Below are 20,748 nucleotides of genomic sequence, written 5' to 3'. Positions count from 1 at the left end.
ATTTTGTTTGACATATGCATTTCTATATATGTCAGGGACGTTTCTTTTATCACATCAAATCCCATCTTCAATAATAGCTAAACATGTGCAGTGCATGTGGAAAGAATTCAGACCTCCAGACACCATTTTTTCACACATTTTGTTATGGTACAGCCCTAATGCTAAAATGAGCGTAAAACAAAATAAAAAATGAATTGAAATAAAAGTCTGGTTGTTCCAAACTTCTTCATTTTAAGAGTTACAGAGGTCAATGTGCTCTTGGGAACCTTCCGTGCAGTAGAATTATTATTATTTTTTGTATCTATATTTTCTTCTCATTTACCGGTATATACGCTCTGTGTTAACATTTTATCTTGGAAACCGGATATCACTAACTCCGCATGTCAGCTCGCCGCGGCGCTCTGCGGGTTTGACCACGGACAAACGACTGATGGAGTTTACAAGAGACTGAAAGCCTCACGATTATAGTATGTAAAAGTATGTAATAGTATGTAATAGTATGTATAGTATGAACGGGTCCACGCCTTTGAAACTCGTGTAGTGAGTCCGAGGCGTCGCTCGGACTCACTATGTGATGGTGTTGCTAGGATACGACGTAGCCAACCAGGAAGTGATCCAGCCTTATCGAAGACTGTATCGGTCAGTGCAAGTTTTTGTATACAAATACTTTGACATACTTTGACATTGACAGAGAAGGATGATTGGTCCCTTTGTCGCTATCAAGTAGAGAGTATATTTTCACAAGCCGATTGTGTGTGTGTGTGTGTGTGTGTGTGTGTGTGTGTTATCCAGCGGTGTGGTGGTGCCTGGATAAGTGGGTACTCTTAACTTATGCCGGGGTTTTTTTAAGTGGATATTTAAAACAGTGACCTGGAAGCATTTTTAGTTCACCCAAAATGGGCCAGGTATAAAGAAATTAATTTCTGATGCAGATATTGCATCAATGCAGGCCCACCGAGTACAGGCTGAGACAACTGCATGATTATGCATTTTCAGTCAGCTGTTCCTTAGTCCATCATCCACACGTGAAAACTGGACAACTGTTTTCGGATCTTGCAAGTAGTCAATGGGCCAGTGGTAAATTTTTGTAAACGGTCACTTGAAACAGCTGATTTGCAATAGATAGTGTTGCAAATCATGTGCACTTTTGCAAATGTTACTGGTCCTACACAGGCCTAATGCATGGGTCTATGAAACGTATTCAAGATGAGGCAAACGTGGTGTATCAGTCTGTTAAGTTTATTTTTCATAACCACACAGCATTTTTTAAAAACTATTATGGAGCCATCTCACTACTGCGAATGTCATAACAAGAAATACACATTGAATAGTGGCACTGTGCATCTACAGGTCTCATATTTAGTTTTACTATCATCCACAATTGTAATCGCCAATGACTCTAATTGGCATGAGACTGACTAGATGCTAATCACGTGACCAGAGTATTGTCATTTACGTGCATTAGGGTAACCCGTTGTTGTCGTCGACGTGCTGCTGTCATTAAGTGTTCACTGTTGTTGTTGTTGTGGTTGTAGTCGAGGAGGCAGCATCCCTGTCCCCGTCGGAGTCCTCTCTGGGAGGGGGGTGTCGTGGGGGGCGGAGCGGCAGCTGAACTCAGGCGACTTTTTTTTCTTTCCCCCAAGAAGTCAAACGAAGGCATAGCCCGACCTACTCTGCCTTTGATTGGCGGACTCTGATATTCGTATCCCAACTCTAACCAATCACCACTCCTCGTCCAACCAACTTCACATCAAAGGCAACGAGTACTAGCCAATCAGAGACAGAGTGAGGCGGGTCGTACCCTCCGCTCCACTACTCGGTCTGTCGTGACAGAAATTAATGAACAGAAACACTAGCAACTTCTGTTTTTTTTTTTCTTTCAGGCGTCAACTTGTGCAGTTTGGTCACTTTGATACGTAATTTCTGCTACAGAAATTAAAATGGACACGATAATAAAGGTAAACATTATATGTATTAATCATTTGATGGATGCAACTATTTTCTAAATAATTGCATTATAATGTTTTGCAAATAAAGCAAGCTTTGTTATTTATTCTCAAGGTACCACGGGTCCCCAACGCTAAAATGATGCTATGGTGAGATGCAGACGATGTTCATTTTGCTTGCTCTACTTTGTATACCTCTTCCATGACAAGAGTGTCAAACCCTGAATCCATATCCCTGGGTGTTTTCAGGACAGATGTGAGCTATCACAACATGGAGGAGATCGACAACAAGCAGTCAATTACAGATCTGGAGAGGTTTCTGCCCCTGTCAAGGACCATGAAAACACACACACACACACACACACACACACACACGCACACACACACACACACACACACACACACACACACACACGCACGCACACACACACACACACACACCTAACACACTTGTTGTTCTCCCTCTCAGTGTTTTATGCAGTGTGTTTGGAGTTGACCTCGCTGAACCAAAGAGGGGAGTTCTGCTGGAGTTGTACGTGCAGACTGTGCTCTTTTGCAGAGAGAGGAGCTTCAAAAAGGAACAAACCTCTGCTCTGCTGTCCATCGTCAAGTCCATCCATGAGGCTAACATAGGTATATAGATATATCAAGTCCATAATCAATTCAGTATTTAGATAACAAGACAAAATACATATACACTGTTGTCTGTATTTATGTTGCAGAAACACCACTCGACAACATAGAACAGTGTTTTGAATACTGCAAGGAGCTTATCCTCTGTCACTCTGTCAGGGTGCGTAAATTTAAAAAAAAATCTTTTCCACTAGCACTTATTATTTTAACAGCTATACATCTCCGTCATTGTCAAGTGACTTCATGTCTCTGTCTTTGCACACTACAGCGACCTCCCTTTAGTATCGACCTCTTCAACTCTGAGGAGGCCAACTGTATCTTTAAGTATATCCATAACAGCTATATGAGACACTACAAACTCTATAAATATATATTCACTCCACAGGTGAGAGTACAAACATTTGTTTTTCTACACTGCTATGCTCCTTTGTTTTTAAAGTGGGATCAAGTTTATTATGACATTTTTTAACAGGTTAAACTTGATTTGACATTGACTTACTCTCGGATCCCAGACCACGAGGATTCTTCTGCCCCAGGTAATGATTAGACTTATTGAAGCACAAAAGTTCTAAGGTGGCAAGTAAACCTTTCATTTCATAATTTAAAAATAATGTTGACGTTGTAAAGCATACCTCAGATTTAATAATTTGGTCAGCTTTTGACTACACGTTACTTTGCACTTGGTGTGTTTGTTCAGTTGCATGTTGTTTTACACAGGGTACAGAATATTCTTGACATTTTCGAGGTCTCCTGACCAGATTTTAAGCACTTTTTTTTTGTTGAAAATGTGATGCAGAAGAAACTGCACAGCAGAACGATGAATTTCCTGAAACACATGAGCACACATCCATCATAGACCGAGAGGAAAGCGCACTGGGTAGGATTGCAAATCATAAAATGACTGAGTAACTGTGCAGCAATAACTTTTTATGATCAAATGCAGCTCAAGCTGTGTTTTGCAACTGCTTTTTCTCTCCTCACTTCCAGGTCCCACAGCAGATCTGAAGGCGCTGATAGAGAAGGGAGTCACAGAGCAGATGATGCATTTGTCTGGACAACTCGATGAGAGAATGAAAGAAATTGCAGATCAGCACAACAGCTCATTGAATTCTCCACAAACCAACCTCAAAGATAAAAAATAATGGATGATGTTAATAAACGATGAAAGCCTCCTTTATCTTTTCTATTGAAACAGAGAGTGTGTTGATTCATACAAAACAAGACCATTACCAACTGAAATCAGTTTTATTGGTAATAAAACCCAGTTCATATACAGTACAACATATGTTTGCATTTGCACAGTACCTGTACATTTCTCAGGCAGGCACTTTCAAGATAAGTGCCACTCATTTAACTGGGGAATGAAGTGAGTAGGTAATAGTGCTTAAGTCGGAAAAAAGTCAAAAATGGTCTTCACAGTTAGTTTAAGTGGGTTCCCTATTTAGGAATGTCTGCATGCATGACGGTTAAATGATTTTTTTTACCAAAAGCACTTACAGTACTGTAGTTGAATGTTTCACACATGTCCTCTGTTATTTATTTATAATACTGGGATATCTGTAAATCTGTTTATATAATTATCTATTACATAATTACAGTGATTTCAAGTCCACTTCAGCCACACAGTGCTTAAAAATTCATCCTGTCCTCAGATATAACTGACGATCAACAGGTACAATTCTACATATACATGTATAATGTACCTACAGTATACATTATGTGATGGGTTATATCAAATGATTGCAAACACAATGACCTGAAGTAGAGTTTCAGACAGCCACACACTCAGATCAAAAGGCAGATGAGGAGTATTAGGGTGTGCATGCTTATCTTGAACTTGCAGAGCCATAGTGTGCATTGAGGCATACAAACGTTACGGTCCCTGAATTCATCATCTTAAAATTAAACACAGCATGTGCACCAAGTAAAAGACAAAAAAACAGACCCATACAGATGGTTAAATAAAAATCAAGGTGGTTGGGAATGAGGTTGACCGTTTATGTTTCAAAGTCCTCCAGGCCCAGCAGCATGACCTTCGCTGTGTTCTGAAAGAGGGCGGCTCTGTTCTGCTGCTCCCCTTTCTTCACCCAGTGGCCGTAGATACGGAAGGCGCAGCCATCGATGAGTTTGCGGACGCCGCGAAGGGAGTAAGGATCCCTGGCGAGCACCTCCCGAGTCAGTGGGCGAGCTTTGCGGTAACGGCTGTACATCCTGATACAAGCCAGCACGCTGACTATCAACACCTATGAAAACAGTGAAGAATGTTGAGCCTATTCGCTTTGTCCCATACTGCTGAACAGACATTTGTATTTCAGGGCTTTTGATTTTCTATCATCTGCTGAATATAAGCCAGGTCAACACTGTGACTCACCCTAAATGTCTTTCTGGGGCTGAAGAGTCGCACATCCTCCTTTTGGTACTGTCTAAAGAAGGGATGTGTCAAGGCTTGCTCAGAAGTGAGACGTACAGCTGGCTCCACCACCAGCAGTCTGGATATCTGAGTATTACAAGCAATTTGTTTTTTAAATAAACACAAATGCTTCTAGAGATACAGATGCTGGGTGCATTTTTAGCACCACAAATATTGCAGCAGGAGAGACAAGGGGAAGGTCATTAAGCGGATATTAAAAGGGACTTCTGGGAATGTATCAACATATTCATATATTTAAGCAGTCTACAGGATATCCTCTTACCAGATCTTTCACAGTGTCAGACCTATCATCCCACTCTGGGGAGCTAAACTGGTAGCGACCCTCCATGATCATCCTCAGCATCAGCATCTGTTTGCGATGCCAGAACGGTGGTGAGCCGGCCAGTAACGTGAAAAGAATCACTCCACATGCCCATCTTAACAACACATACAACGTCAACACAAGCAAGACAGAATTAGACATTAAAGAGAAGTCAACACCCAGGATCATGCATTTGTAAGTACACTGAGATAAATGTTGCATCATTGAAAAGAAAAGACTTACAGGTCGACCTCCCGGCCATAGCCTGGGTGCATCTCATCCATGGAACATTTAAGTATTTCCGGGGCCAAATAACCAGGCGTCCCACAAAGTTCTAATTAGAAAAGTTAAAAAAAAAGTTTTTTTTGAGTATGACAACTATATGAATCACATTACAGTTCTGGTAGTAATCCACAGTCATACTACATTACCTCGAAGTTTCTCTCCAGGATGTAGCTGCACTGAGAAACCAAAGTCGGATAGTTTGATGTGTCCCTGATCATCCAGGAGAATGTTCTCAGGTTTCAGATCCCGGTGGACAATGTTGAGTGAGTGGAGGTACTGCACCGCTTCCAGCAGAGCTCGCATCATACTCCTACAATACAGACCAACAGGTGAAGCAAAAATTCTCATGTCTTACATTGACAGTTTGTGTTTTTTAAGTGGGGAATTTAATTTAATGTGTTCTTCATTCTAGCAAACCTCCGGTATCTTAAAGTTCTAAGTTAAAATAGTATAATGCAATATAAGTGAACTTGGGCTCCTTGTTGTCCTCTCTGAACTCAGACTTGAGAGCTGGTTACTGAATGGCAAATGTTTTTTTAGATTCAAGAAGCTACTGGATTAGCCTGAAAACCCTAAATGTTGAGTTCCATATTTCAATAAAGTAAAAACACCTTAAAAGGGCAGAATTCCAACCACCAGACTGTAAAATTAAAGTATATTTGGAGATATTCAGCATCAAAGAAAATAGTGCACAACAAGTGTATGACACACATTATGACGTAACAACAAAGTAACAATAATAATAACGAAACTGTGTCAAAATGACGACAAATTCAATTAGCTGATGCTGAAGCTCACCTGGTTTCCTTCTCACTCAGAGTAACCTTTTCTGTGAGGTAGTCAAACAGCTCTCCTCGCCTCATGCTGAAAAGGAAAACAATACTCTCAAGATCTGACAATTATTTCATGAATGTTTTCATTAATATTTTAGGGAGGGATCAGACAAAAACTGTGACACATTTGCTATTTGATTTGATACTCACAGGTCGAACACCAAAAATATGAAGGTTGTGGACTCATAGGAGTCAATGAGAGTAACTAAAGGGAGTCAAAGACACAATTGTTTCAACACGGCAAAACATTCAAGAACTGACAACCTTAGTGTCAAAAGATCAGAATTCCAACATACTGATGGAGGAGTGTCCCTTTGACATGTTGAGGACTTGGATCTCCTTCAGTGTGGAGGTTTTAACCTCCTCCAGCTGCTGGGCTGTCATCTTCTCTGCTGTGATCTCAATAATCTTCACTGCCAGCTCCTGACCCGTGTGTCTGTGCACACACCTGCGCACCACACTGCTCACACCCCTGAGACACCATTAACATAGAATACACAGAATATACAGCCTTGATTTTCTATAGTCTCCGCAGAAAAATCAGAAGATTTACATTTCAGGTTATTTTTTGATGGGCTCACCTGCCAATCACCTCCTTGGGGTCATATTTCTGATAAAACTCCTTGGCCCCCACCCAGTCAGGTAATTCATCTCCAACAACAATGTCCTTGGTCATGATGACAGTTTATGAATCTAAAACAACAACAACAACAACACACTGTCAGTCAGATGTCTGTCTTTGTATAAGTTCTGCGTGAATATTAACAGGAACAAATGAGCTTACTCAAACAAGGGAAATGTTAAGTTTTGTTGCAGTTTAATCCAAGTTGTCAGTGCGTTTTAGTGATCTGCTCGTAATATGCTGACACCGAAGAAGTCCAAGACAAATTTCCCACTGGGACAATAAAGTCTATCCTATCGTGTCCTATACTACACACCTCTGTCCCTTCACTGTTACAACTGTGCATTGGATCCATCACGTCAGTGAGCTAGCTGTGTATTTGTCTTAGCCTTGCAGCAGCAGCAGCAGGTTCACTGACCCTACAGGAAGCTACTCACCGTATATGCAATCAAACGGCAAGAACGCAGATGTCGAATAAGGAATCAGATGACAGGCGACATCTCCGCTCAATGAATCTATCGCAATGCCATAACTGTGCGACTCAGCGGCGCCTGTACTGAAGTTAGCTGCAGGTGATGTAAGTTACAGTTAGCTAGCGCTTGAACACTATTTACATTCTGGTCACTCGGAAGAGCTTGTCACCTCAAGGGTGTGGATGTACCGCCCCCCTGCGCCCGGAGTGAAGATTGCACTGTGGGGACTTTCTTTCTTTTTTTTCTTCTTCATTATTTTAATAACAATATTTTATGCATTATGTTCCGAGTAGTTACATCTTAAGGCAACATACACCAATGATGTAGATGAACCATTGCTTGTTTTTAATATTTGTTGATGGGGGGGAAAAAAAATATGGAAGTACGTTGTCGTCATTTCCTGTAGCTTCCGTGTATGCTCAGTGCTGCATCCTCAACAGTTTCCTTTGAAGGTTTGTAACGATAATTTGGGTCAGAAAACGAGCTATATTCCCCTGCACAGGTAGAGTTTTAATAACAGAATGCCTTAGATATTTAGTGATTGTCAGTGAATAAAAATGCCCGCCGCCAGATATTAAATACCCCGGACAAAGAGCGACGCTTAGCCAAACAGGTCCAGGACAATTATTCGTTAGCATTAGCATAGCTGGCGTTAGCCAGGTTGCTAATTCGTGTAAATCGTCGTAGTAAAGCCAAAAATAAAAGCTGTTGATTGGTTTTCGGTTAGTGTTTAATACAATAACACTAAGCATAACCGTTTAGTTAAACATGTTTTTTTATGGACACCGGACGAATACTAATTTAAGCCGGTTGAATCAATGGTCCTGCCTAGCTGTCATCAAATGAATGAGTTCCCAACGCAACGATCACAATTCGTGTTCGATCTCTCGCAGCAGAACGAAAGATGTCGGGTGTTGGGGGAGGAAAGCGTCCCTCAGGCGGGGACAGTCCCCCTGGCCCACCTGAGAAGAAAAACAAAAAAGAGGAGAAGACCACCACCACTCTCATCGAGCCCATTCGAATAGCCGGAGTTTCCTCTACGGTCAGTCTTTTTGAGTTTGTTTATCCTCTCAAGTCACTGTGTGGCCACTTTTTTTCTACTGCTTGAATCAAGAAGCCTTACACGCTGTTAATCGTTCCATTTTTGCCAAACAACTTTAAGAATTTTTGGTATTACTTCTTGGTGTCTGTATATAATTTGCAGGAGGAAATGGACATGAAGGTGATCCAGTTCAAGAATAAGAAGCTATGTGAGCGACTGGAGCAGAGGCAGACGATGGAGGATGAGTTACGAGAGAAAATTGAGAAGCTGGAGAAGAGACAAGCCACGGATGACACCACCCTGCTGATTGTCAACCGCTACTGGTCACAGGTGCTGTCTGCTCTCTGGATTACACTGTTATAACTATATTAATACCATTTTTTGCTGAATCCTGTTTGCCGGAAATGTCAATATGAACACAAGACTTGCTGTAAATCATTTAAACTAGTCAGTCAGATTAGTCTGATTGATACAGCAGGAGTAAATGTGTTCCATAGCCCAATAATGCATAGTTGTAAAGTCTGCCAATTTGCAGGATTTTGCTTTGTGCAAAGTCAGTCTGTGGAAGTACCATTGTAACTAATGAAAATCAAAAGATCCTATAAAGGCAGGACTTTACACATCTTTTAAATCCTTGTCTTTCTAATTTGCAGTTGGAAGAGAATGTGCACGTTCTACGCAAACGCATTGAGCCAGTAGCTCCATTGACATCTACCCCCGCCCCACCTTCGGCCCCTCTCTCTGATCCTACACCAATGGAGGAAGATGGTGTCAATCTGGCTTCACCAACCTCGACTGTTCCTCCACCTCCCCTTCCAGAGGTCCGGAATGATGGGGAGCAGGCAGAGCAGCAGCAGGAGGAGTGTCAGGAAGAGGGTCAGGAGGAGCAGCAGCAGCCTCCTCCTCCTGCTGGGTCAGAAGAGTTGACACCCACAGAGCCCTCACAGGACTCAGCAGCAGGTAAACACACAGGTTTATATATATTTCAGATGAGGTTGTTTAATGGATAAGACTCTACATTGGGTTTCAAGAGTTCCCATCCAATATTAAACTTAAAACCCAATCTCTCTCTGTTATTATGTTAGTGCTGTCGTTTGTACTTGTTGCAAACTTCAAACGAACTGCTTCAAATGAATACTTTTCACTTCTTAAACCAACTCGTTGCCATTGTTGTTTTATCAACCTCTTTATGTAAAGGAATAGAAAAAACATGTTATTTACACACATGCTCCTAAATACATTTTACAGTTTCCACACATTTTACTTTTACTTTACTTTTAGTCACAAATGTGCATGCTCTGCAGAGACACCTGAATCATCTTCCCGAGGGGAGGGGTTGTGTGGCATTCTTATTAATTGCTTTGCCCTCAGAATTGGTTTCCTGTTATTGTCTTGTAAGGGGTTTAAACTGGTACCTATGAGCGATGGATTGTCTTTACTGTTGGTTGCAGTTTTTTCCATACCAGGCTGTCAAGCAGGAAGTGGAGATACTCTCATTGGTTCATTAAGCAGAAGGTTGCCCCTACCTGACAGACTGTGGGCTGCTGGTCAGAAAGTCCAGGGTATAATTGAACTGGCTGGTTTTAGTCCTTGGTAGTTGAGCTTCACTGATAACTTGGATGGGTTGATTTTGTTGAAGGAAGAGCTTTAATCCACAAACAGGATCCCCGGTATATCCTCATGTATTTTCGAGGTGTGTCTTTGAAGAAGCCAACTGTTTTAGGTTCCTTGTATGTTTGGGCTGACTCTTCTGGCCTGTAGAATTTCATTATCAGAAAACAATGCCCACCTCCCCTTGAGATGTGGTAAGAGATGGTGTACGCTAATGTAGTAAGATATCAAGACTTTTATGAGCCATTCTCTTTCTCTGGAGATTGATTTTTAACGCCATATTATTTACCTGCTGTACTGATTTAAAACCAACCTCCTACTATGTACAGATGCGTCACCACCTCCTCCATTAAGTGATAATGCCAAGGGTTTCCTGACTACGCTGGAGCACAGCAGCGAGGAAGAGCTCACCCTGCACCTCCAGGACCGCATGCAGTTCAGCAAGGAAGCCATTGCCTGCTTGGTCTGCGTCTTTGACAGGCTGCACAGCCGAATCGACAATATGTGCAAGCATGTCCAAGCCTCAGGTAATTGTAGAGACATTGTTATTATTAATTCATTCACATATTTTAAAACCAGTGGCAGACATGCATGCAAATGAGAAAGAATAACTGCAGCACATTTTACATCTTACGTTAGAACTAACTAATTGCTTGCTGCTCTTAGTATGTCATTATGTAGTTGTTGGTGTACGTCAATGTGTACAGGTTTTTTTTGACAACCAATCAGCTCCACTCTTGTTGGACACTAACTCGATCCTCGTTAACAGCAGGTGAGGACAATAGCCAGTCTGACATCATCAATGTGAACCACACTCTGCTGGAGGAGAACAGTCGACTGAGAGACCTTGCCACTCTCCTGCAGGGTCGTCACCACAAGATGTCTATGGAGGTAGAGAGTCCTCTGCATTGTTTGTGGGTGTCTGTGTGTTTGGTGAATGTGCATATTGATGTGCACTGGTCCCTAATGCTATTGTCATGTCTTACAGTACAATGAGTTGGTAGACAAGGTGACCAGCTCTGAGACCAAGGTGTCTGAGATGGAGACGACAGTGGAGGACCTGCAGTGGGACATTGAGAAGCTCCGCAACAGGGAACAGAAGCTCAACAAACATCTGGCAGAGGCCATGGAGCAGGTGCGTCTTTATGTTTGCATGTCCGTCTATAGTCTGCCAAGTGAGTATCTTTGTGCTTTTTTTGGTCTGTCCATGAGGTCTAGGGTTATGCTGTTTCTGAGCTGACAGTGATACAGTCCTTAGCATTAAAGCATGTCAAGCCAGCTGCTCTTATAGATGCACATATTGCTGTTAATGCATGCATTGATGGAGTTGTACTTTGTGCGTCAGCTATATGAAAATAAGCATAATTGGAAAGATGTCATAGGATGTGTGTAGTTGTGCTGTGTGTTTTTGTCGTGTTCTTCTTTCCTGTTTTTTCTTTTTTTTCTTATCCGTATTCTGCTGTTCTGTGTCTGCAGCTGAAGTCTGGGTACAGCAGCACTGGCAGCTCAGGTGGGCTACCTGGAGGTCAGATTACGCTGAATATTCAGAAGGTGAGTATTCATGGGAAGCACGGCATTGTAATCCACCTTGTGGAACACTCATATACTGCAGGTAAAGCAGTGTTTTTACACAAAGCACATTTCTCGTATAACACGTCCTTGTTCTCATCTTAGTTTGAGAGTCTCAACGCAGAGTTGGAGCACAACCAAGAGTTGGCAAACAGCCGGATGGCAGAGTTGGAGAAACTGCAGGCGGAGCTCCAGGAGGCTGTTCGAGAGAGTGAGAAGCTCAAGGTAAAGAAAGGACATTGATGGAAGGAAAGAAGATTCTGTTGAATAACACCAGGTGGTCAAGAACCCCATTTGATTTACCTGATACAAGTATTTTTTAGTGGCAGGCAATCTGATGACTTTGTATCGTGATTGATTCGAAAAAAGCGGCAAACCATAGAAAGAAGTAAAGCAGTCACATTCTATCTAATTAAGAATATAGTGCTGACCAGAGGTGTGGACAGCGTGCGACCTAAGACACTGAGGCACATGACCATTTTGAAAACAGCGTCCTGAATATAATATTGTGTTTTAATGGTGCATATAGATAAATTCATATGCATGAAATATCATAATTTAGATCATGGATCATGATTGTGTATTACAAATAAAAAAAATGGGGGGGGGGAGATTACCCACTGCCAATATGAATGTCATAGTGTGGCTCAGTGTTATGTGGCAGCGGTTTATTGTTCAACTTTTGCCGTCATCTCAATATATATATCCTTCTATTTCAGATTGATTTGCGCAATATTCCAGAGGAGGTTGTGAAGGAGACTCTAGAATACAAGTGTCTGCAGTCTCAGTTCTCCCTCCTGTACAATGAGTCCCTCGGGGTCAAAACCCAGCTGGACGAGGCACGGGCACTCCTACTCACTGCGAAGAACGCCCACCTCCGTCAGATTGAGCACATGGAGGTAACTCCAAGAGGATGCGTTTTTGTTATTATGTTAAGTTTTTCCCATGGAGATAAATGAGCTTCATCCATCAGGAAACACTGCTGACATACATAAATGCACACTAACTTTAGCACTGTCTTGCTGTTGCACAGTTTTCCTTTACATTTCTGATATTCAACTGGTACGTGTGTATTACCACTGTTGCTTGGCAACATGAATCATTTCTTGGTGTTTTCAACTGTTCAGAGTGATGAGCTGTCGCTTCAGAAGAAACTGCGAACTGAGGTCATCCAGCTGGAAGATACCTTGGCCCAGGTTCGCAAAGAGTACGAGATGCTGCGCATTGAGTTTGAGCAGAACCTGGCAGCCAATGAGCAAGCAGGTACCTTTTCAAACACCCCCTCACATCAATATAGAAGTCTCTGAAGAGGGAGAGGGATTTAAACACCTGCTAATGATCCAAAACTTTGTTTGTTATAAGTTTGATCGAAATCAAGGCTCAGATATGATTTACAGTAATTTGAGGAATTTTATTCAAGCGGATATTAAGCCACACACTTATCAGAAGAGGAATCTGTTTTTTATTATCTGTTGGCATGGTGGGAACAGTGCATACTATGTAATTTTTTATAATGATGTCATCATGTCATCTTACCATTTTCAGCTCTGTATTACATTGAATGACTCATAACCAAACCTTGTTTTGACTGTGCGCTGTTTGTGTGCTTTCATCCTTGGTGTTTGCTCTCTCAGGACCAATCAACAGGGAGATGCGACACTTAATCAGCAGCCTTCAGAACCACAATCTGCAGTTGAAAGGTGATGTCCAGCGTTATAAGAGGAAGTTACGAGAAACACAGATGGAGATCAACAAGGTAGATAATTTGATTCATGGTCCAATGGTTACAGTGTTTTGCTTAGATTCAGAGGGATGTTTAAAGCAAAATTTAAAACATTAGTGATGATGCATTTCCTCCAACCTTTTTCATCAGCATCAAGAGAATGATGGTAATCCGTGTGCTTTATCAACAGTTACGATGTCAGAGTGGCGACACAGCAGTTCTGATTCTGGAGGATACGACGAGTGATGGCATCGATGTGAAGAAAGAGGAGGATGAGGACCATGAGGAGGAGGAGGAAGAGAGGAGGAAGGAGCTTGAGAGACAGCGGGCCAGGGAGAGGGAGAGGGAGGCTGAGCGAGAACGAGAGAGGGAGCGCGAGAGAGAGCGACAGCGCAGCGACGAGCTAAAGAGAAAAGACTCGGACACTCTGAAGATGCTCAGAGTGGAACTCAAGTACATCCCTTCTATTAAACTTGACTTTCATGACTATTAATGGGCTAATTCACATTTTGGTATTAAATATTGTTTTTGCATGATTTGAAATTTCAAGATTTGTGGAAAAAGTTAATCTCTTTGTCTTTTCTAACTCATCAGGAAAGCCCAGGAGTCCCAGAAAGAGATGAAGCTGTTGTTGGACATGTACAAGTCAGCTCCAAAGGAGCAAAGGGACAAAGTGCAGCTCATGGCGGCTGAGCGCAAATCGAAAGCTGAGGTTTGTTCTTTGGTGTGTTGCCTTTCTGTCATTGTTTTTTCATATTTCTGTTTCCCATGTATCAAGAATCTCCTTGTTAGCGGCTAGTAACAAAAATACCCAAAACAGCAGTGCAAGTTAAATACAATGCCCATCCCAATCTTGAACAATGCAGGTGGATGAGTTGAGGATGCGGGTGCGAGAGTTGGAGGAGAGGGAGCGGAAGGAAAGCAAGAAGCTGGCTGATGAAGATGCCCTCAGAAAGATCCGAGTTGCAGAAGAGACCATTGAACATCTGCAGAAGAAACTTGCTGCCACTAAGCAGGTATGTGTGTTTTTTTTCTCTCAAACATCATGTGACATGGTCATACTGTACGGCATGCTTTTACCCTCTGTACCCTCTTCATACTTTACTTCTAGCTCACACATTTCATCAGTTCATGTGTCAGCTGCAGTGTGTTGCCATCAAAAATTCACAAGTTCAATAGGTTAGATTAAATTAAATGTAAATCTCTTAACCTCACCTTCTAAAAACATTCATCTTTGTGAGGGAGAAATTAGACATGAATCATCAGCCCTTCATGGGAAACCGTCAACTTTAAATCTGGGACTGCACCCGATATGATAAATAAACCAGCTGTGCTAAAATAGACAGTATTGCAATGAGTATGATATTTGCCTAAGCACCTTAGAACACTAAAGAGGAACTGAAATCTAAAGATGTGGCCTGTGATTTAAATCTGTTTGGCTGGTTAACATCATGCTAGTCTCTTTGTCACAGTGTTATAATGTTATACATTTGCTTTTGCTCTTAGTAACATGTCAGCAAAACTATTTTTGGTTTGAAGCTAATTGCTTTTGTACTGTACACACAACATCTACTGATACTAAAAATATTTTTAAAAATCTATCTAAAAATGTCTTTAAAATCATCTAAAGCATCGCAAACTTATAAGACCAGAAAACAACCTCCCTTCACACTATATACAAGACTAATTTTCTTAAGTATGTCTGCTTACCTTCTAAGTTTTATATTTCATCAACATAGTTGCAGCACACACAACTAATTAAAAAAAAATCTGTTTAGATTATAACCTGCTTTGTAGTAAACGGGCTAAGACATTTGAAAACATCTCTATAGAAGTTAAAATCAATCAACAACTACTTAATGTGCTATGTTTCATTTTGTTAAAATTAATTTACACTGTTGTCTGAACCTACAAGAGAGAAGGTGGGAGGTGCTATGAAACGATATGTTTGGTATGTTTGTTTGAGCTACTCTTATATAAGTTTGTAAAATCCTGTCAGATCTGAACTCACTTACTTTGCGGTTCTGTCTCGAGACCCTCTAAGGGATATTCATGACTAAGTCAGAAAACTCAGGGAATAAGAGAGCAGACTCTCATGAGATGGAAAATATAATTATATTATATAAATAATAAAAATATAAAGCCATTATCTGACCTGGGTCAAATTTTGGTCAATTGTAACTCTATAACCTGAGAGTTGCATAGATGGTGGTCACACCCACATTAGATAATGTAATAGTCTGGTCACAATGATAATAATTCAGCTGTTGACCTCTGCTATGTTGAAGTGGACCAGTGTTAAGAGTCTAATGACTTAATATGAATCCTTATCTTCACCCGTGTCACCCAAGCAGTCTTGAGCCTTATCGTATTTGGTTTTGGTTCCTGTATGGGTGTGAACACTTCTGCCAAATTAATAACTGTACTGAGACCACATGAAAAAATTCAGCTCTCTGTTCATTAGCACTTAACATTTAATTATACCAAATATAGAACATGACCTAAAAATGTAGAGTTCAGTTTTTATTTAAAATTGATAAATTGTTGTTTCACACACCTTTTTCAAGCATGAAGTAGACAGCTGCTGAGATCTGATACCCTGAAGCGCCTCGTGCTGGGGATGTGTAGCAGGAAAATAGTTATCAGGAGACAAAACACAACCTGGACTGATAATGATTTAATATACTCTCTTACCTTATTATCTAGTATGGAGTTCAAGTACAGCAACTAGATGTGTTTTATTTTATTACATTTTTTTTACAATTAAATACATCAGGTTGTATGACAATGTCACAAATTTAATGTCTTTGCAGATTCTTCATAGCTAAAAATGCCACATAGATTATGAACACCCTTTTTGATTCAGATGGATAAGATGCATCATATTTTCTCTCTTTATACCTATGATGAGTTTTTTATTGTTCATTTGGAAGTTGTAACTAGTATTAGATGTTGGTGATTTTTATGGAATATGATCTCTGTAAATATCTACCAAATGGTGATGAAGTCCTGAAGCAACAACAAATGCCACTGTCTCTGGTCACTGACACCTGTGCATCTCTTGAGGAGGAGGAAGCCCTGCTGAGTGAGATGGATGTGACCGGCCAGGCCTTTGAGGACATGCAGGAGCAGAACAGCCGACTGTTGCAGCAGTTGCGGGAGAAGGATGACGCCAACTTCAAGCTGATGAGTGAGCGAATAAAATCGAACCAGATCTACAAGCTGCTGAAAGAGGAGAAGGAGGAGCTGGCTGACCAAGTTCTCAGATTCAAAACCCAGGTGAAGTGTAACTCTTTAAGCCTGGTAATGCAGCATCGTTGTTTCCCATCGTGTCAGGGAACTGAAATGTCGTTTTTTTTACTGGTTGCTGCCTCTCAGGTGGATGCCCAGCTGTTGGTTGTGCAGAAGCTAGAAGAAAAAGAGGGCGTTCTCCAGAGCACGCTGGCAACTCTGGAAAAAGAGCTGTCGGTCCGGACACAAGCACTGGAGCTCAACAAGAGGAAGGTGAGAAGACAGATGCCATCAATCACATTGTTGGCTCTTACACAGGTTTGATTGCTACCAGATGTCTGTGGTCCCAAATTTACACTTTAATACATTGAAAGAGTATCTGGATATTTGCTTCTTCATAAAGTTGTACTTGTTACGTATCATCATTTTTATGTGTTTAGGTGCTTGTTAAAAATTCTAGCGTCCAAGAAGTGCGGGGTTGTTACCACAAAAAGTATTAATGGGCTACTCTGTTGGCAAATGAAACCCAGCATCTGTCCTCATTCCCACACCTTGTTTTGTAAGTGCCTACATTTGTGTGACGTAATTCTGGTCATTGCCAACATAGGCCAGGTGCTGATCAGACCGGCAGAGAAGTGCTCAGGGTAAAACATAATGAAGTCATCTTGTCACTAAAGTGAATATATTTCTTGAATTCTTTTTTTCACATTTGTTTTAAGGAACAACCTCAACAATAAAATTAAAACACAAAACACAAAAGCAGCTGTTTACCTTAACTGACACCAGGGATGGCGTGGAAGCAATGACACAGATCTAAAACATATCGTACGCTGTGGAAAATGGTCGTCAAGGATGGAAAATAAACACAATCTACTGTAAATATGATAAAACAAGAATACATCAGCGGTGCTGCTTAGTTCAAAACTGAATCTCTAAAGTTGAAGCACAAGGAACATCAAGGATGTCGAGTTTTTCCTGAGCTTACTGCAGCATCACAGCATTACAGCTCAGAAATCTCATCACTAGTTTTTTGGTGTTTTTTTATTGAGTGTGTCCGGTTCCTTCCCTGCTGCAGGCGGTGGAGGCTGCCCAGCTGGCAGAAGACCTGAAGGTGCAGCTGGAGCACACACAGGCCAAGCTCAAGGAGATCCAGGTCTCTGTGGCAGAGAACCGCACCGCTCGGGAGAGGGAGAGTAGCAACCTGAAACGAGCACAGGTATGTTGTGTGTCAGGTTTGGGGATATCACGCCAGACTCTGTCCAAAAGTTACACCTGACGTCACAATAGGCTGCAGCTCCAATGACTCTTCTCTCCTCGTGTCCTGCAGGAGGATCTGTCGAGACTTAGACGTAAGCTGGAGAAACAGAAGAAGGTGGAAGTTTACTCGGATGCTGACGAGATCCTGCAGGAGGAGATCAACCAGTACAAGGTGAGGAAGAGAGAACATTGTTTATGTGCAGAAGAATTGATGACTTTAATTAACCTCTGTAACTGACAAGGGAGTTGCAAAGACACCCAACTCCTCCCTGGCACAATCAGAAGCAGAATGTTGCTCACAGAAATACAACAGTCCAGTGAAAAAGTAAGGTCGTAATGCAAATACTACAGCTTTGTGATTTGTTTGATTGGCTGGCAGTGGTAGTTTTTCATTTGTGAGTATGGGCCAGAAAGTGAGCTCAAACCTCTATAAATATTACAGGCACTTTGTGCTTTGGGGATACCAAGACTCTTACTTGTTACGCCCTCAAGTATTAGCTGCATCACCAAAGAACAAGTAGAGTCAATAACAGTGCCGGCAAGTCGGTATTTGGCCCATAAATAATGTATTTATCTGTCTCCAGGCCAAACTGCGCTGCCCCTGCTGCAACACACGAGACAAGGAGACGGTGCTCACCAAGTGTTTCCACGTATTCTGTTACGAATGTCTTAAGATGCGTTACGACACCCGACAGAGGAAGTGCCCCAAGTGCAACTGTGCCTTTGGAGCCAACGACTTTCACCGCATCTACATCACCTAACTCGTGTGGAGAGAGAGAGGAGCGAGAAGAGCGAACAGTATACAAAACCAAAGGAGAGAAAAAGAATAGAGAAGAGACAAATGAACTGGAGATTTGTTCAAAGAGGGAGACATTTTTGCGTGTGTTTCCCTGTTTTAATCTCTCTTTGGAAAGACTTTTACTGCGTCATTGCCAGTTGGTGATTAATGTGGTGACCAAACAGTGACACATCTGACTGAGAGAGTTGTGCTGTAGCTAATAAACACAGTTGTTTGTGCAAACCGTGATATTCTCACACGTCGAGCCGCTCTGCACTGTTTTCCTGTCTTTGCCGGTCTTGCCAAGTTAAACATCCTCTCTTCTAACAAACTGGGCCCACTTTAACATATTTCTTTAGCGTCCCCCCTAATGTATTGAAGAACATGCACTGCAGTGATATGTGGTTGATCCTCCTGAATCCTGTAAAATCAGTGAAGTGGGAAAAAAAGCTTCAAAATTAAAAGAAGCCCTCCTTCTCAGACTTGAGGATTGCATGTCTAAACCTAAATATGTTTCTGATCTATAAAGTGCAACTGCCAGACTTGTCTAAATTCTTTGGTTAGGCTATAGTATTCACAATGCCTGGGAGACTTCGGCAAGTTTGGCACGCAGTCAGCACATACAGGGCTGTTTGGATCACCTTGGGCATGGTCCTCTGTGTGTGTTCATCTCGTTGCCATGGCTCCTATTGGAGAGTTTGACACAACATCTGCAGCTTATAGTGCCTCATTACTGATGAAATCACTCCAGTGGAAACTCAGCTCATATGGGTGTCCTTAGTGGGCTGTGCTGCTCCAGGTCCTCTCTGCTAAAGGTTAGCTATGACAGTGGAGTAGAAAAACATCTGTTTTAACAACATGCTTCGTACCTAATTGAGCCAACGAAAGCCCTTTCCCCTCTGTTCTGATGATGTGATCTGTTTACTGGGAGTTTGGTTAGCGTCTGTTTGACGTTAGCGCTTGTGGGAAAGGCAGTTCACACCATGTAGCGCACATAAAAAAGTTCCAGGCCGCTGAGAAAAAGAGGGAATATGTGAAGAAGAAGAAGGAAAAAAAAAGAAGCCTATCGGGCATTTGGTAACAGTTAAGTAAGAATCCCTGCAGCAACTATGCTGTTGGCAAAGATGGGAATAATTTTAATGTTAATAATACATTGGCAGTGGTTGTTTACTCATTTGAATGTGCATAACTGTCTAAAATAAATCGGTTGTTTCCACTTTGTGCTCAGTGATCATTTTGTGTGACGGGACTGATGGTCTTCATTAATATATGAGACAATGCTGTGACAGGGTCCAACCTGATAGCTCTCCAGGCAGGAGTCCACTGCCCCCCCCCCACTTTTTTTTATTGCATATTTGTGCTGCAGCAGCAGGCAACACCCAGCCCCAGACATCAGCAACACCACCCTGCGTCAGGGGCGCTCACTATTCAACTATCAGTCTCCAAAAGTTAAGACCACCGCTGCTCTTTTTAAAATAATATCAATTTTTTTTTATTCCTTGGATCTGCACAGGGCATCCAAGTGAATAAACACGAGGCTTATCTAACTCCAACCGTGAGCAGACTTTCCCAAAGGCTGAAAGAGAAGTTTTTCCTACTGAGTGTCATCTGTTTTTGCCTTGGTTGCTGTTCCTCTCTCTCTCTCTCTCTCTCTCTCTCTCTCTCTCTCTCTCTCTCTCTCTCTCTCTCTCTCTCTCTCTCTCTCTCTCTCTCTCTCTCTCTCTCTCTCTCTCTCTCTCTCTCTCTCTCTCTCTCTCTCTCTCTCTCTCTGTATGTGTGTGTGTGTGTGTGTGTGGGGGGGGGGGGGGGGACCAGGCTCCTGCCAGAGACTTGTGTTTTTTGGCAGAGAGGAGGGAATGACGTCGGCAGGCGTGGTAATAACAATGAGAACACTATTAAGTCCAGACTACACAGACTCTCTGGTAGAAAAAAAAGAGAAATGTGGAGGAGAGAGAAACAAAACGCCAGGGTGTGGCCCCCGAAATATGAAATATGATGTATTGAAATGTGTCA

The 20,748-nt window shown here is 41.8% G+C and overlaps 3 protein-coding genes across 14 annotated transcripts; 2 read left to right on the top strand and 1 right to left on the bottom strand.

Annotated features, from left to right (window-relative positions):
* Window positions 1-360: 360 nt before the first annotated feature.
* Window positions 361-3,756, top strand: ccdc189 (coiled-coil domain containing 189). 5 transcript variants are annotated; one of them, XM_035612696.2, is made up of 10 exons: window positions 361-467; window positions 1,884-1,958; window positions 2,062-2,096; window positions 2,196-2,261; window positions 2,416-2,579; window positions 2,669-2,739; window positions 2,848-2,964; window positions 3,052-3,115; window positions 3,376-3,456; window positions 3,567-3,756. In XM_035612696.2, exons 2-10 carry the CDS (start codon window positions 1,941-1,943, stop codon window positions 3,719-3,721), a joined length of 771 nt encoding a protein of 256 aa, XP_035468589.1. In that variant the 5' UTR covers window positions 361-467; window positions 1,884-1,940; the 3' UTR covers window positions 3,722-3,756. The 5 variants fall into 5 exon arrangements, with proteins under 5 accessions (XP_035468589.1, XP_035468588.1, XP_035468590.1 ...); XM_035612695.2 differs by lacking the exon at window positions 361-467 and adding an exon at window positions 488-639; XM_035612697.2 differs by lacking the exon at window positions 361-467 and having other exon boundaries at window positions 1,211-1,958; window positions 3,379-3,456.
* A 49-nt stretch (window positions 3,757-3,805) lies between these two features.
* phkg2 (phosphorylase kinase, gamma 2 (testis)) lies at window positions 3,806-7,700 on the bottom strand. Of its 2 annotated transcripts, none has more exons than XM_035612689.2 (10): window positions 7,489-7,700; window positions 7,011-7,122; window positions 6,726-6,901; window positions 6,580-6,634; window positions 6,395-6,460; window positions 5,743-5,906; window positions 5,555-5,645; window positions 5,273-5,426; window positions 4,951-5,076; window positions 3,806-4,822 (listed from the first exon to the last, which is right to left on the bottom strand). In XM_035612689.2, the coding sequence occupies exons 2-10, from the start codon at window positions 7,103-7,105 to the stop codon at window positions 4,577-4,579; spliced, it is 1,173 nt and encodes a 390-aa protein (XP_035468582.1). In that variant the 5' UTR covers window positions 7,106-7,122; window positions 7,489-7,700; the 3' UTR covers window positions 3,806-4,576. The 2 variants fall into 2 exon arrangements, with proteins under 2 accessions (XP_035468582.1, XP_035468584.1); XM_035612691.2 differs by lacking the exon at window positions 7,489-7,700 and adding an exon at window positions 7,214-7,423.
* Window positions 7,701-7,877: 177 nt separating this feature from the next.
* Window positions 7,878-19,951, top strand: rnf40 (ring finger protein 40). 7 transcript variants are annotated; one of them, XM_035612683.2, is made up of 20 exons: window positions 7,878-7,976; window positions 8,418-8,566; window positions 8,729-8,896; window positions 9,220-9,526; window positions 10,507-10,704; window positions 10,950-11,068; window positions 11,166-11,312; window positions 11,654-11,728; window positions 11,852-11,971; window positions 12,466-12,645; window positions 12,874-13,009; window positions 13,381-13,502; window positions 13,660-13,922; window positions 14,064-14,193; window positions 14,336-14,485; window positions 16,536-16,748; window positions 16,848-16,973; window positions 17,776-17,916; window positions 18,028-18,129; window positions 18,542-19,951. In XM_035612683.2, the coding sequence occupies exons 1-20, from the start codon at window positions 7,940-7,942 to the stop codon at window positions 18,716-18,718; spliced, it is 3,060 nt and encodes a 1,019-aa protein (XP_035468576.1). In that variant the 5' UTR covers window positions 7,878-7,939; the 3' UTR covers window positions 18,719-19,951. The 7 variants fall into 7 exon arrangements, with proteins under 7 accessions (XP_035468576.1, XP_035468578.1, XP_035468575.1 ...); XM_035612685.2 differs by having other exon boundaries at window positions 10,947-11,068; window positions 14,064-14,181; XM_035612682.2 differs by having other exon boundaries at window positions 10,947-11,068; window positions 16,539-16,748.
* Window positions 19,952-20,748: the final 797 nt, after the last annotated feature.

The sequence above is a fragment of the Scophthalmus maximus genome, chromosome 16 (genome assembly GCF_022379125.1).
Source record: "Scophthalmus maximus strain ysfricsl-2021 chromosome 16, ASM2237912v1, whole genome shotgun sequence".
Taxonomy (NCBI): Eukaryota; Metazoa; Chordata; class Actinopteri; order Pleuronectiformes; family Scophthalmidae; genus Scophthalmus; species Scophthalmus maximus.
Note: the sequence above shows the minus strand (reverse complement) of the source record. Positions and strands in the feature narration are given on the sequence as shown.

Excerpts from the sequence above, each read along its gene's own strand:
- ccdc189 (XM_035612696.2), top strand. Across the intron at positions 2,262-2,415 it reads TCAATTACAGATCTGGAGAG|TGTTTTATGCAGTGTGTTTG; the intron begins GTTTCTGCCCCT and ends TCTCCCTCTCAG. Across the intron at positions 3,457-3,566 it reads CCGAGAGGAAAGCGCACTGG|GTCCCACAGCAGATCTGAAG; the intron begins GTAGGATTGCAA and ends CCTCACTTCCAG.
- phkg2 (XM_035612689.2), bottom strand. The coding sequence starts at position 7,105 with ATGACCAAGGACATTGTTGTTGGAGATGAATTACCTGACTGGGTGGGG. Across the intron at positions 6,461-6,579 it reads ATATTTTTGGTGTTCGACCT|CATGAGGCGAGGAGAGCTGT; the intron begins GTGAGTATCAAA and ends TTTCCTTTTCAG. Across the intron at positions 4,823-4,950 it reads GCCCCAGAAAGACATTTAGG|GTGTTGATAGTCAGCGTGCT; the intron begins GTGAGTCACAGT and ends CTGTTTTCATAG.
- rnf40 (XM_035612681.2), top strand. The coding sequence starts at position 7,940 with ATGCTCAGTGCTGCATCCTCAACAGTTTCCTTTGAAG. Across the intron at positions 13,010-13,380 it reads GGCAGCCAATGAGCAAGCAG|GACCAATCAACAGGGAGATG; the intron begins GTACCTTTTCAA and ends TTGCTCTCTCAG. Across the intron at positions 13,923-14,063 it reads ATGCTCAGAGTGGAACTCAA|GAAAGCCCAGGAGTCCCAGA; the intron begins GTACATCCCTTC and ends CTAACTCATCAG.